The 14,961-nt window shown below is 36.2% G+C and overlaps 1 protein-coding gene across 1 annotated transcript in view; it reads left to right on the top strand.

The window, feature by feature from the left end:
- Window positions 1–14,353, top strand: part of LOC139690569 (neuropeptide CCHamide-2-like) — a 58,933-nt gene extending 44,580 nt beyond the window's left edge. Inside the window, exons 2-3 of the mRNA XM_071588043.1 lie at window positions 10,959–11,194; window positions 13,239–14,353. Of these exons, the coding sequence (XP_071444144.1) occupies window positions 10,959–11,194; window positions 13,239–13,283 (281 nt within the window). The 3' untranslated portion in view covers window positions 13,284–14,353. The remainder of the gene's footprint in view (window positions 1–10,958; window positions 11,195–13,238) is intronic.
- Window positions 14,354–14,961: the final 608 nt, after the last annotated feature.

Here is a 14,961-nt window from a genome sequence, read left to right as displayed (position 1 = left end):
GAGCATACGTTTGCTGTCGATTTAATACGCAACATAATGAATAAGGAATCTTTTTGCTCTTTAGCCTCACAAGGGCGAAGTTAACACTCAAAGTTGGGTAAATATGATGGGCGAGCAAAGGGGTAATCAAAGGCGAGGCGTCATGAATTCATATCTTTATACATAGGTTTTCGCTCACAAATCCTGGCACCTTCTCTCTTCCACAAGCACTGCGAGCGATCTCTGACCACCATCACCACAAACCCTTGCCTTTCATTTTAAAACTTTAAGAGGACAGGAATCGCCTTCCTCCGCTCTTTCCCTTCTCCCGTCCCCCCTTTTTTTCATGTAATATGTGGAATACTGCACACCCTCTGGATAATTCAGTAAATCTAGAATAGAGAAGACCAAAAGGCAACGAAGGACAGACGCAATGGATTCATTGCCAGTACGACATAACCCGAAAATCGAAAAAAGAAAAATAATTCCTTGAATACTGAAAGGAGAAGCTGAATGCACATATTTGAATAATGAGAAAAAATAGACAACCGCAGGTGGAATTTTTTTAACTTTAATTTTCTGTTATACTCGTGTATAGCAAGAGCATAAAATTGCATGAGAGAAGTTTGAAGGACCTTTAAAGTAAAATAGCTCAAGACAAGAAATTAATTATGAAGAGGTGACCGTAAGCTCAATGAAAATACTGTTATAAAGGAAAGAAGTACGGAAAGCCTTAATCGTGGAAAGTGGCATACGTTGACATGAAATGTTTTTTTAAAGTAGCAGTTATTAGATACTTAAATGGGGAAGAAAATAAGCCACATTAAGTTTTTTACAAGAGCTAAAAATGAGTTCGCACCCGCAGATGTGTCTTAGATGGCAAGGTAAGATTGCTCTATCTTTTTATACTCATAACTAGTAAATACTTCAAAATATTGTTGGTTTCTTGCGTTTAATAAAATTGATTATTATTATTTCATTTTGTCTCTTGGAAAATCAGAAAATGGATGCAAAATTTCCATCCAATTTAAGAATGAGATAACTTTCATTCTAAGGTTAATTACTTTGCCTACTGAGATTTATAGTATTTTAATCTATTTACCGATTCAACTGCATTCCAATGTACTCTGGTTCCAAAAACTCAAAATACGACCCTTTAATGAGAAATACCAGGCGTTCAAGGAAGAATCTGCGCACAGATTTTCACCATATCATGACGATGAGCAAACTGAAAAGCAGGCATAACGTCTCAATTTAACCCAAGCCAAGATCTCAGCTATCTCTCCACTGTTTCCCTGTTGCGCCCGGCCCTTCCTGCTCCATCATGCCCAGCTGCACCACCCTTCCCGTCAACATATCTCCCCGAAGACTTCACGAACCTCTCTGTTCCTCTGCCGTAGAAATCACCTCCCCGGCGATCTCTCTGTTACCCCTCCTCCCAAAACCCTGATCCCCGACACAACCTTCCTATTGCTCATTTCCCCTTCTCCACCCCTCTCCTACCTGCCACCGGTCACCGACCCGGCCGCGGCAAACACCCTTCCGCCTCTTTCAGTTTCCCCCTCGAGACGAATCTCAATCTTTCCCCACACAACGCTCGCCTCACTCCCGAAATCTCACCTCCCGCTCACATCCTTTTGCACCCATCCCCCACGATATTCACCCTCCACCCATCTCCGACCCCTTCGTACTTCCCCTCCGTGTTCCCCCAAGTGCATCACCAGAGCTCTCTCATAGGATTCCATCCCGAAAACGCCAATTTCCCGAAGATAAAATTAAGGGCAGCTATGGTGGGAGCAATGCCATTCAAGTTAGCCTCTGAGGGAGAATTCAAATGGAGGCTCTGCGGTAAATATCTGCAGACCACCAAGAATATTTGCGGAGAACATCGAGTAATATTGGGTGCTTTAGTAAAACACACGTAAATTACCATAAACGTAAAACTCTGGTTGGTGAATGGTGGGTGAATTTAAATAATATCAGCAGTTTTGCTGAATACGGTGAGGTTATAAATACAATTTTTCATGGGTAATCATCAAAACCAGCCACAACTTGTATAAACTAAATAGGTTCTTATTCTGATTACTCAGGGGTAAAAGCCAGAAATCTAAAAATATCGAATGTGTATTGCATTCAAATTAGTAACCATAAATATAAAATATATTCCTTCAAAGCAACACAAAATTCTTCACACTTTCTCCAAAATAGTTACGGAACTCGAGAGATTTACACAAAGGTCCCCTTCAAAAGGCAACCACTCTGAAAAGGGTCCTTACATAGAGATAACCAAACCAACATTTTGCACAGGTGGGAACAAGTCGTCGAGAGGAGGTGAAAATAAAATGTGGTGATGGAAAAAAACATGAAATGAGGAAGGTGTGTGGGATTAAAAAAAGGAGGATATTAACAGAACTAAGTGGTTGGGGTCGAGTGACCACGGGATGAGAAAGGGGAGAGGGACGGGCTGGAGAGGGAGCGTCTGAGGAGGAGTGAATGGACTGAATGGGCCGGACAACATCTCATCTTTTTTCCGAGCGAATGAAATCTGGCCTCCAAGTGGGAGGACGAATCCACAGACGCATATCCTACCCATGAAGAACGGAAATAAACTCAGAGGATGCCACTTTCTGCTCTTCTCTCGGTGGCAATTTTAGGAAGACGAGATTTTTTTGGACTGATGAATCTTCAAATTCAACGGATCGATCCGATGAACGTCATTATGCGCCCGAGTTGGCGAAATATTTTCTTGAGAGTTGCGTGGTTTTTCCACGGGCCTCGGAGGGTTTTTAAAATCTGTTCAAACTTCAGTTCACTGGAAAATCTACCTCGTAAAGAGATTTCAGTTACAGAACATAACGTTACTCTTTACCCTCGAATGAACAATTCCAGGCCATTATAAAAAACTTTCTTTTTTATACATTATGTGGAACATCTTTTTAGCAAGAAAAAATAGGTATCCTCCAAACGAATACATGACAAACGGAAGGGAAAGCAAAATTAAATTATAAAAAATACATTTTAATATTTTATTAACGAAAAACCTTTTAATCTATACATTATAAATTCAAAATTCGGCCATAATCACACATACTTGTTCAAGTAACTTTTATGAGGCTAACTCTACCAGGCAAAACTTTGCGCAATTGTCTCATAATCAAATGTAAAGCTTGACTTAGTATTTCTACACAGCATTCATTCTCAAGACCGAGGTTTTGTTGAAGGTCAACATCAGGATGATACGAGTATTATTTCAACGAGACCTAGGCCTAGGTTCTAGGAAACAGAGGTAAAAAATAAATTTTATGCGAAAAATAAATCTCTCTATTCACTTAATCATTTAACAGTTTTCATAAATCCCGTCACAATTCTAAAATTTGCATCTTATAGGTGAATTAGGGTAAGAAATAATTAAAATATTTGACATGCATTAGCGATAGAAATTCAGCAGCATTGATCTAGGAAATCCATCTCTTTACTCCACCATTTTCTTAATTCAATTTTATCTTAATAATCAACGAAGATTCATTTATAATCCTCATTTGCACCTAGGAAATCAAAATTTAATCATAAGCACGCAGACTGAAATGGTAGTGCTTCGTAGATGGAGGGGAGGTGGTGGTGTAAATGTTTCAATTGAGTACGTACGCATTGTTTCAACGCCGCAAGCCGTGTCTCTCTGATGGCTCACGACTCCAATTTCAAACGCTTCAACAAAGGTTCTTATCCTCCAGGTTCAGTTCTAACGAGGGAATAGGATTCCCTCAGGAGTCGAAACCAAATCATAATTCCACCGCGTAATTCATCCACTCCTCAGGCGAACGAGAGCCAGTGGGACGAACGACGCCGTTACCCCTACGGCGCTACACCGTTCTAGAAACTCCTGTGGTAGTGCACAGACAACAACACCCCTTGGAACGATTTGAATATCCTCTCTGAACGAGCAGGGTAGCTCGAGGCGGCGAACATGAGTTATGATGTTCAAAATGAAAGAACTGACAACGGAAGAGAGGAAAAAGATCAACCGCAACGCTATCGTGGAGTTGCCTCGAATGTGATAACAGAACACGCACTAAGAAGAGGTGACGAGGAACTGGAGAGGAGAATTTACATGACCAGGCTGAATGACATTTAAACTTCGAGGATTCACGCCATGGAGAATGCTTACATGGTCGTAACAGGAAATGCAGATGAGTAAACGGGAAAAAAAGTGAAATAGCACGGGAGATAAGAAGACTGAATGACTATCAGGGGTACCAAATAGCCAGATATTTTAATAGAACGCTGAAGAAAGAGACGAATTAAAATTCTTGATATTTATCAAAAGAATGTTTTCCCTAAGGCATAACTTGGTTAAAAATATAAAGATTAAGGCAAATCTCGTCGACGCATAAGAAAATGGAAAAATGTGAGCAGAAGCATGAATATTGGAGGGCTGAAATACAAGGTTAGAGGGTTCAAATACAATACTTGTATTGGGGATTGATCGAAAGGTAAACGAAGTTTTCCAATTAATTTTTATATTTCCCATTCCCTATCCACTTCTTCTCCTTTTCCAGGGATGTCCCTTTTTCCAGCACATATCCTTAGCAGATTTTATTAGCTGGATCGGCAGATAAATTAAAGTATAGCTGACATTTATAAGACCACCGAAAATATAGGCGAACACTGAAATTTTAGCATATGATGTTCCCTTTACCTAGAATAATAAACTCTGAGTCGAATTTAAGTAAGGGTTATGTCTAATAAAATATTCGTCCATATGGTTTAGATACTGTAGAAATTGGTGAGTTATCCGAGAACTCATCTTGGAGATCACCCTATGTGTATTTTTTAAAGGTACTTTATTTTTCTGCTTTATATCATTCATGCTTAAACTATATCTCACATACCTCACCTAAGCTGTGGGCACTAATCTTCTAACCCAGGATTCAGCTTCACTTGGGTCAACGTTGACTTTAAGCCATTCCATTAAAATGAATTTTCACTGTCATATTTTAATGTATTGTACAAGTAACTCGTAAAATATTCTACATCTACTTAATGAGCCCATAATTTAGTATAAGACGGAAAATGTCTTTTTATGGGATGACCATAAAAGGACACGTTATATTAACATGCGAGGTTTTTCGGTCAAAAATATTTAGAAGCTCAACCTTAGTGTTTTATTGACTCGTAGCTTTAAATTATCGTAAAACAGGATAGCAGGAAATGAGTTCGAAAGTTTTAATTTTACATGGATTATATAAAGGGTGTTATTAATAGTAGAAGAGTCATAAGTATCATAAATGAACTCGAGTGCTTGGCTATATCGTTAGCTTTGTTGTTCTCTTCATGACTGCATTCTGTTATTTATACGAGAACTCGTAGAACTAAAATATAATCAGGTATTTGATGAAGTTATACACATTAAAAAAAGGGAAAAGAGACGTGAAAGGAAAGAAATTATTCTTTTGGATGCAAAATAGTGATGTATTTGCTAATGACTGGAGGTGGAATGGAATTAAGACGAAACCTCTCGAAGGATGACTCATGGAAGGTAAAGTTTTTTTTCTATGGTGGAAGCTATATAGCTAAATGCAGACAGGTCGATTATGAGTTGAGTGGGCCGCAAAAGGCATATGGGAAAGAAATATGCGTGTACTTCGTTTTGATTAAGAAGTCTGTATGACGAGTAGTTACATTCCGGCGGGATAACGACCTGAAAGGGATTTCGGGCGAAGGCGATCCCGTGCGAGAGGCATCGCCAAGTTAGTTGCTGAGAGGAGATGAGAAAGGGGACCCGGGAAAGAGCTTGAGACTGAGATCAGAGCAGTGTACCTTAAAAGAGCACCTTAAAAGGTTTTCGGATTAAACTTGTGCTATAAACCATCACTTTTAAGCAACAGAAAACTGGTTTAAATGAAAGCATTTATTCTAAACTGCGAATAGTTCGAGTGTTAAATACTTATTACAAACAAAAGATCATAAAATAGATTCAGAAATTTCTTTACTAGGGTGAGTAAAGGGTATTGGACGGCTTGAGTCCCATTTTTCCACAAGTAATTTCTAGTAAAAAGTAATAAAAAGTAGGTTTATAGGTAATTGAATAAATATTGGCGTTCCTCAGGAAAATTGATTATGATGCATTCATCTCTTTAATGCATTCATAGGAGCGTAGCTGACCATGCCGAATACTCCGTCGTCATCGCCTCAACGGGCCGGAATTAGAAGAGCACTTCCGTATTTAATACAGCACCGATTTTAAGAAGCATTTGTGCAATTGGAAGCGGCACATGGATGAATATAGCGAAGGAAGCATGGTATTTCTAGTTAGTCATGCACACATGTCGAACATGAGGTGAGGACTTAAGACTTATTCCAGGAAACAATGATTTGAGAATTGAACTTAATATAACGGAAAATTTTCTATGAAATGGGACAGAACGTCGCACAAATACGACCTATCCTGAGAGCGGAACCCTTGAGCATTGGTAGCCTGGATTAAAACAACTACACACGCGTCCATCGTGTGCCTTTTATTCGAGACATAGGGAAGATTGTATCCTGCAAAATGTACGACCATGATTCAAAGGTAATGACAGAGTAATAAATGTCAATAAAATGTTTAATTCGCAAACTTCCCATTATTTTATATCTACTGACCTATGCCATGCACAATTAGTTCTTGCGATGGCATCATATACACATAAATAAACAATCAGCCCGCAGGTACGTATTTGAGAATAGGCATAGAGGCAAGCTAAATTCTACATTATGTCAATTGTTTACTTTTATCCGCTGAAGTGCAATGCTGCCTTAAAGCATTTTCTTTGATTATTCGTATAATCCGTCAGCCACCACTTGGGACTATGACTACCACTCTGACTAGCTGAATCCTAGCTGGTCAATGGCTGTTTGGATTTTCCTAAAAATTTAAAAGTTAGTCTTCAGGAGGCAAGCTTAAGAATTTTCCAAAAAATCTCTTATCCAGCAAAAATTAAAAAAATACGAATGGAACAGACTACTTGAATAAGTAACTTGAATGCATACTCCGAGGTCTTTCCGGTAAATAACCATTTTCTGGATAAATCTACTACCCATTTCGATCATAACCCACTGCCAATACTTGTGTAATTTAAGCATTGTGTAATATTCCCACGCATTGCCACTCCCAAGCCTTGTCAGGTCAGCTATGTCCAGTCTCGTCTGCTGAAATAATTCTCGAAAACCACGAAACAGTCAAATCACATTTAATTAAAATTATATTCTTTTATATGAACATTTTCACGAACTCAATAATGCCTTGCGTTTCTCTTCCTTTCCTTAACCCAACTTACGCTTCGGATAATAACTAGTTTCCCTAATCTACAGCAATATATTAGTAATTTTTAGAACTATATTTCCCGCATACAATTTTAAACTTACGATTCTATCTTTCCATACCCTGCCGCTCTTCTATTTTCAGGATGGGATTAATATAGTAGTTGACCGCTTCTATTCTTAATATACATTAATGATTTGAGCTCACACGTTAACAGCAATCTCTGATTATTTGCTGATGACACGGTGGTATACAGGGAAATAAGGGGCCCATCAGATTTCGGGCTACTCTCTAGAGACTTAGACACAATATCAGATTGATGCAAGGAATGGGGATTAGTACTTGACATAGGCAAGTGCGCAGTTTTGAAATTTTGGAACACTGTTCCAAGACTGACAGCTTTAACATAAACTTCTTCAACGCATTTTATCCTCTTCTTTGAATCACCAAACGGTTTTATTTATGCAGTTTCCCCTTCATCTTCTATATTTAGAAAGAGTTTTCCTCACTGTTATTATGGAGTAGTTCCACTACATCACACCTGAATCTGCAATTTACATAAGATTTTTCCTATTTTCCTTCCCGTAAAATTTTTCATCCTTTTGTACAGAGCCCGGATTTCTTCACTTCTTTTTTTATCCATCCATGTAATCACAGTCCTCTTTCTAATGCATTTCATTCGCTTTAGCATTTTCCGTTAATCTTTATTTACTACGTAGCACAGCACGTATGAGAGAATGAAAAAAAAATTGGGCACATCCCAAAATTTTTCTGGACATTGTCTTACATACCTGGTATCAACGTATTTCACCCAAAGACTTTCGTTCTCGTAATTTAATTTTTTAATCCGCTTCAGTATTCTTTTATGGTAAAAGCGGATATGCTCCTGCCAATGAATCCACTCAAAGAATTAGCTTAAAAATAAGAACTGGTGACGTGTAAGTCTTTCAAGGATAGGGCATAAAGAGAGATAGGTGCTCAGTCCCAGTATTTAAAGTTTCAGGTGCGAAATAACGAAGATATTATCTGAATAGATACTTAACCAATTTTATTTAAAATGATAACGGCAAGAAAGCGAAATCTCACAATTTCTGAGATAATTGTGTTCTAAGCTTGGACAACTTGAAAGAGCGTCTTTGAAGGCGAAGCGTCGGTAATAGAACATAAAACGCCCCACGAGACAGGAAGCGTTTTCAAAAAGTTAACATTTATTACTTATTAACGATTTATTTCTTCCGAATACTAATTAAGTTGGGTGATGAATAAGATAAGATGCTCCTATTTCGAGTTCTTGTGTTAACCTTAGTGAAACCCGCAGCAATATTTGCCGAGTTAAGAAATTGTTAATAGCCGGTACACTTAACTAAAACTCTGCTTAGACTCACTGCTGAACATGGCAAAGAATACTTGGCAATTTACTAATTTATGGATTCTTCCATAGAAGACGCAAGTCTTAAATTTCTTTTTAAAATTGAAAGGACTGCGGAGTAAAAAGGAGATGAAAATAAATAAGATGCACATGCCTTTTGGTGAAAAACAGGCCATTTCCAAATATTTGTAGAGGTTTAAAGTCCAATTAGGGCAGAATATGAGTTCATTAGAATTTTTTCTCGTTAAAATAATCAACTTACAATTTCCTCATTCGCGAGATATGGAGAGATTAATTAGTGAGAAGTGATGGAAGGAAAATATTAATTAAAATGTAGAATGACCCTTTCTTCATCCTTTAATTAATCCAGAATCCTGTTTCCTTGTTCTTGCATTCAATTAGAGTTAACAATATACATGCATGTCGCAATAATAAATATTGTCGTGAAAATAATGAATACTGTCGATTTAGAATTCTAGTCTTTTAAGATTCTTATAGCAATCAACTGTTTTAAGTGTAAAGAAGATGCCATTTAAATGTACAAAAACATAATTCCGTTTGCTACACGAAAAATTCTGACAGTTATTCCGTTGGCAGCGCCTCGTAGCGACAAGGTGGAGAATACAAAAATAATACTATATATCGATGTATCTTCATCTTTTCTAAGGTATCAATACAGAAAATAAGTCATACATTTAACTCCGGTGTTTCACCTATTAATATTAATGTTATTTTTAAATATAGGAAAAAGATTGTCTTTTTCCCCTTTCCTTCGTGAGGTTTATCTGAAAGGTGTCATAAATTCGTTGCCTCGAAATGCATTGATTATATAAAGTACTATGTACTTTAATTTGATCATATTTGCTACCTAAAAATGTGTATGCTTTAGTAAAGCAAATATTTTTTTTGCATTATCCAGAGGCCTTTGCACATCATAACCTCTTTGAGTCCCTGCAAAGAAGTATTATATTAGTCGACCATCCTGTGCGATTACCACGGCATTTGGTAGGTATTACCACAGGTCACACACGAATTTGGCATAATATGCCATCGCTATTAGCTGGGGTACCGGCTAAGGTAGGATTGAGATTGACTTACGATCTAAGCACCGTTACAATTCTAAGCCTCCCCTAATACGACACAGCGTTATATCCCACACTAGAATAAACGATCAATTTGCTTCAAAGCCACCTGATAATCGTTTTACTTTAAAAATAATGTAGATTGCAAGGGCATTTTCTCCTATATTTTGCTCTGCTAGAATTATTTTTTGTATTTCCATGAATATGTTCTGCCTTTCATAAATGATAAGATGCAAGGTGAAAATAAAATTATGTTATTCATGCACACTATTTTTATCTAGTACAATTAATTTTGGCAAAAACCGGCCGGGCCTGTTAACTTTTTGATGAGGAAAGAAAAAATCTAGTTTAAGTTGAGTATGATAGACGCTGTAATGATTAAAAAAAAGAAATACAATGCTTATTAGAGGCTAAGTGGCTCATGGTCTCTGAAAAATATTAAATATCGTCATGAACGGAATTAACTGCCATACAGTACTACTCCCTAGTCTCCACCCTCATTCACACGTTCCAAAACTCGCATTATTTTTTCACACTCCCTGCTTACTCAACACTCTTCTCATCTATAACAGTCAAAAATATCCCACTATAGGAACACTAATCAACATTTTCCCCGCCCATTTTTCATTGAATTACACGTTACGATTGCCTCTTTGTACCGACTACTCTTACGTTGACGTGGCTATCCTCGAAAACTCTGCATTAACTATGTGCACTAATTCATTTTGTAATATTATATATTTATCTAAAACCATGGTTATGTAAATTGTTTAGAAGGTATTTACTCTTCGTCTATGGCGAAAGACTAGATTTTTCTAGAATTGATATTTATGAAGAATGAGAAAATCTCCCAAATGTGATGCGCACGATATCGATTTCAGGCGCAATGACAGACTATTCAGGTGTAGTAAACAGTTTATGGATTCTTCCGCTGATTAATTTAGGAACAACTCATATTGCTGACTCTCATCAAATCAAAATAATATCACAGGTTTGACCAGCACCAGCTCATTTTATATAAAGAAGAACCTACTTTTCTTCACAGTAGCTACGCCATGAACGACCGCTGACATTAATCACAACAAATGTTAATGAAATGTCAATTTGGTACATCTTTTGAGGCATTGTGGAGGAAATTTCTTATCGGCATAGCTAGAACTAAAAATTAGTCCTTTTGCATGCAAGAAAAAATGTATCTTATAGAAAAATTGTCTACTTAACCTTGCAGGGGGATGCTCGGCGTTCGGTCACTCATGTTTCGGCGGTCACGGAAAGAGGGCGGACCTGCCTAGCGATGTTGGTAGCAGTGATTTCCCGTCCATTCAGCAGCCTTCTCCAGAGGTTTTCGTATCCAGCGCTGACGATGCTAGCCCTCCATTCCAAGATCCAGCTGGGCGAACCTTAGAGTTATCTCCGCAGCGCTACCTCACATGGACGAAAATGCAACCTTTCCTGAGGCAATGGGTAAGCACTGTAAAGGGATACATTAACAGTCTTTAGTTTCCGTGCGGTTATTTTGGCCGAAAATGCTAACTTTCCCGTGAAGAATAAATAACTCTTTTTCGGCATGTTTACATCGGGTTAAAAACTAATTTCATTGAATTCACCCATAAAGTATACTACCAAGTGTTATGATTGTGACATTGTCAGAGTTGAACTAACACTAACTGTTAAAACTACGTATACAGCACGAAGCGTACGTTCATAAATTCTCTGTATTCTAGGTTCAATTAAAATACATGGGACTACAGGTAATCAATCGTAAATCAACGGGAGAATAATGTGTCTTAATTATCTACTTATTTACAACGAGAGAACACTAATCGGAATATAGTTACCAATATTTGATAGCAGTATATCAATAAAGACGGAACTCTATGAACACAATTTTAATAGAGGTAGACCAAAGAAACTGTGGGTAAAAAAATTTTCACATACCCCATCCAAGTCATGTGGGAACTGCTGTAATATCGAATCCATCTAGTTTTGATTGTCAGAATGTGATATGATTACGGAGTTGCGTTCATCCAAAGCACCACTAGAATTATAAATGAATAGAAATTAAAGGATTCGTTTCCTTCACTGCCATCCGTTCCGTACGGTATTCGATATTGCGAAGAATGAACTTGCATAGATGACAGAAACACAGCAATTCCATAATTAATATTTATTGACGACCATGGTATCACCACTGCGCGGCAACATCCACACACAGAGAAACCTTGGTCATCAATAAATATTAATTTTGGAATTACTGTGTTTCTGTAACCCATATAAAGGAGAAATTCCGCTGAGTAATGGCTAAAATAGTGTCAAGAATGAACTTGATACAAAATTTCCGCCATTAACCTATTTTTCGCTGAAGGTAAGTTCGACTCATTTCGACTAATGCTAGCAAGAACGATAGTCATAGGAACAGTTGTGTACGCGAAAATAGTTAACAAATATTTAACTGAAATTTCTTACCCAATTAAATTTTTACTTGGACATATTGTTTTTCATTTTATGTCAATTTCCATCATTATGATAATTCTTCACTTTATACACGACCATCGATACTAATTGATATATGCGCGCCATTAATCGTTTCTGTTAAAATCTCCGACTAGGTGTAGCAGAAAACGTAAGTGTCGTTAAGTTTTGATGTCTTTCTTTGTGCGACGTCGTAAAGTATTCCAGATTAAGTGCTACTATTCTTGTGAAATCGCAATGAGAAGGGCCGTTCCTTGAGTTTAATCGTTTGATGCATTTCAAGGGAATCGTCCACCGCGTAACACCATTGCACATTGTTTTCTGGTGCGTTACATTTTATGAAATAATTGATATAATATTAATTAATTATGTTAATGGAGATGCCTCGTTGTCTCAGAGCTGTTTTTTTTAATTTTATTGTCAACATAAGCAATTTGGTGTGTTTTCATCCTTCAGGGCTTACCTGTCAAAACGGAAAGTTAAAACTTTAAATTATCCTATCAGCTTTTATTTATTGTTACTTTGCGTGGATGTGTCTTAGTTGGTACCCTAGTAAAAGGGTGAAATCCTTCGTTTATCAATTGATATAATGTCATGTTCCATTGACAAAAATAATTATACTTTGCCTCTAGCAATAATTTTTTAAAAACGTAACTTGAATATGCTCCACTAGAGAATTTTTTACAAATTATTTTTTAAGTGTTGAATTTTTGCTCTTATATTCTAAGATTATGAAGTTGATGAACAGTGATAAAGGACATAATAATAAACTCATGCACTTAATCAAGCTTTTTGCTAAGTCAGTCATCAACTTATGTTCCTAATGTTTGGAATTTCGAGGCAGAAACTAATGTGGTTCAATGATTGGACTGCATTGACGCAGCTTTTATTCACATCCTTCTATTTCTACTCATATGTATCTGACAATTTATAGTCCACTTAAATCTAATTAACGTGGATTACAGGACATGTTGTCATTCAAATAAATTGTTTGAAATTTTGTTTTATTAATATTTGCATTTCTTTATATTTTCAGCTTGAATCGTACAGAAGATCAACAGAAGGAATGGAAACGAATTAATGGATTAAAGGTTTTCTTGCTCATGTATGTTTCATCTCTATACAATTTAGTCAAAAGACCTAACATTCGCATTTGAGTATCTGTAGATAGGATCTTGGAGTTTTGCTGGAAGATCTCATTAGAAACTAACTCTTTTAATTTCTGTAAAATATTTTTATAATTTAATGTGATGTGTAGAACACTATTTCACCAGAAAAATATTTATTGGTAAAAATAAAATATGCTATTTAATATTTAATTAAATTCTATACTGAAGCATGTTTGCCAGTTATTAGTTCTGGGGTAGCATTTTATGTTTATGCTATAGAAATACACTGGTACAACACAATGCATCAAGGTCATACATATCAAATAACTATAACCTAAATATGAAATTATTTTTCATTGGAAACACTTCATTTTCTTCATGAGTTTGAGACCATTCTCCTATCATAAATGTTTTATTTTTTTAAGATAACAGTAATGTAATATTTAAATTGGTTGGCTGGATAAATTATAATTAAGTAATGTTCTTGGAATATCAGACAATTTTTTTTAAATACATTTATTTTGGCTCTCAAAACATATGATTTGTGTAAGGTTGACTTCATAATGTATGACATCCAGTGGCTCTGAGCAGATCTCATGATGTTAAGGCTGTAGTATTTTTCTTGCAGCATATACTGTCCACCTGAGTATTATTTCCTCTGGTCAGAGGTAGTCCTATTGAAAAAATACCTACGTACCTAATTATTTTTATTTAAGGTCTTATAGGAATAGAAGATAATATGAATAAATATTGAACTCTTGAATGAAACTGAAATGTGTGTTTTTATTTGTAATGGTTGATTATGTTACTTTGGCAAATAATGGTGAGTTTAATTTGTATTTATTTCTAATATAATAAAGTTCTTGGTCTGCATTTGCAACATTGGGATATTTACCTACCTTTAAAACAGAGTAATATTTGAATTTATTTTAGGTGGTATGATTCTGAAACCTTCAAATATGGTTAACTGTAATTGTTGCTTTGTCAATTGGTGTTACAATTTCTTTGTGGTTTTTGCTGTTTTGTGGACTATAAAGTTATTTGGCACACATTATTTTTTAAATGGCTTTTATTAAAGTAAAGTCTTAATGCAAATACCCGATACGATATCTATGTGCAGCCCTTTTTAAATTATAAATCTATCCATTTACTTAGATAGATTTGTTACTGTGCTTTATATTTATCTCAGAGTCAATCATTCTGCTTGGTTGACAAATAGGGTAGCCCTGTTTTTGCTTACCTCAGCATTCACATATCAACTACCAACTTCTTTTGTTATATTGGTACCACCTCCTTAATTGTTACCAGAATGAAAATAGTTGAGCTCTTCTTCTACCTATTCCATGATGCTCTCTCCATCCAAAATATTCTCAGTATAATATAGAAACATCATTATTAGTGAAGATGGACCAAGAGTTGTCAGATATAAATTTAATTTCTGCAAGTGTAGAACTCATGTATATTTTTTCAAATATTTTGTTCGGTAAATCGCAAGTAGTCTTAAAAAGAAGTCTGCAGTGGGGTTTTTGTTAGCGATTCCACTACATTAAGAGTTATTCCAAATTCTGTCAATTGGTACTTACCATCATTGAAGCTTCAGAATTAAGCCAAACAAATAGCAGGGTTACTTTTTATGTTAACACATTTACA

The sequence above is a fragment of the Hetaerina americana genome, unplaced genomic scaffold, assembly GCF_022747635.1.
Source record: "Hetaerina americana unplaced genomic scaffold, ioHetAmer1.1.p SCAF_3, whole genome shotgun sequence".
Lineage (NCBI taxonomy): Eukaryota > Metazoa > Arthropoda > Insecta > Odonata > Calopterygidae > Hetaerina > Hetaerina americana.
This window is presented reverse-complemented; position numbering and strand designations above follow the sequence as displayed.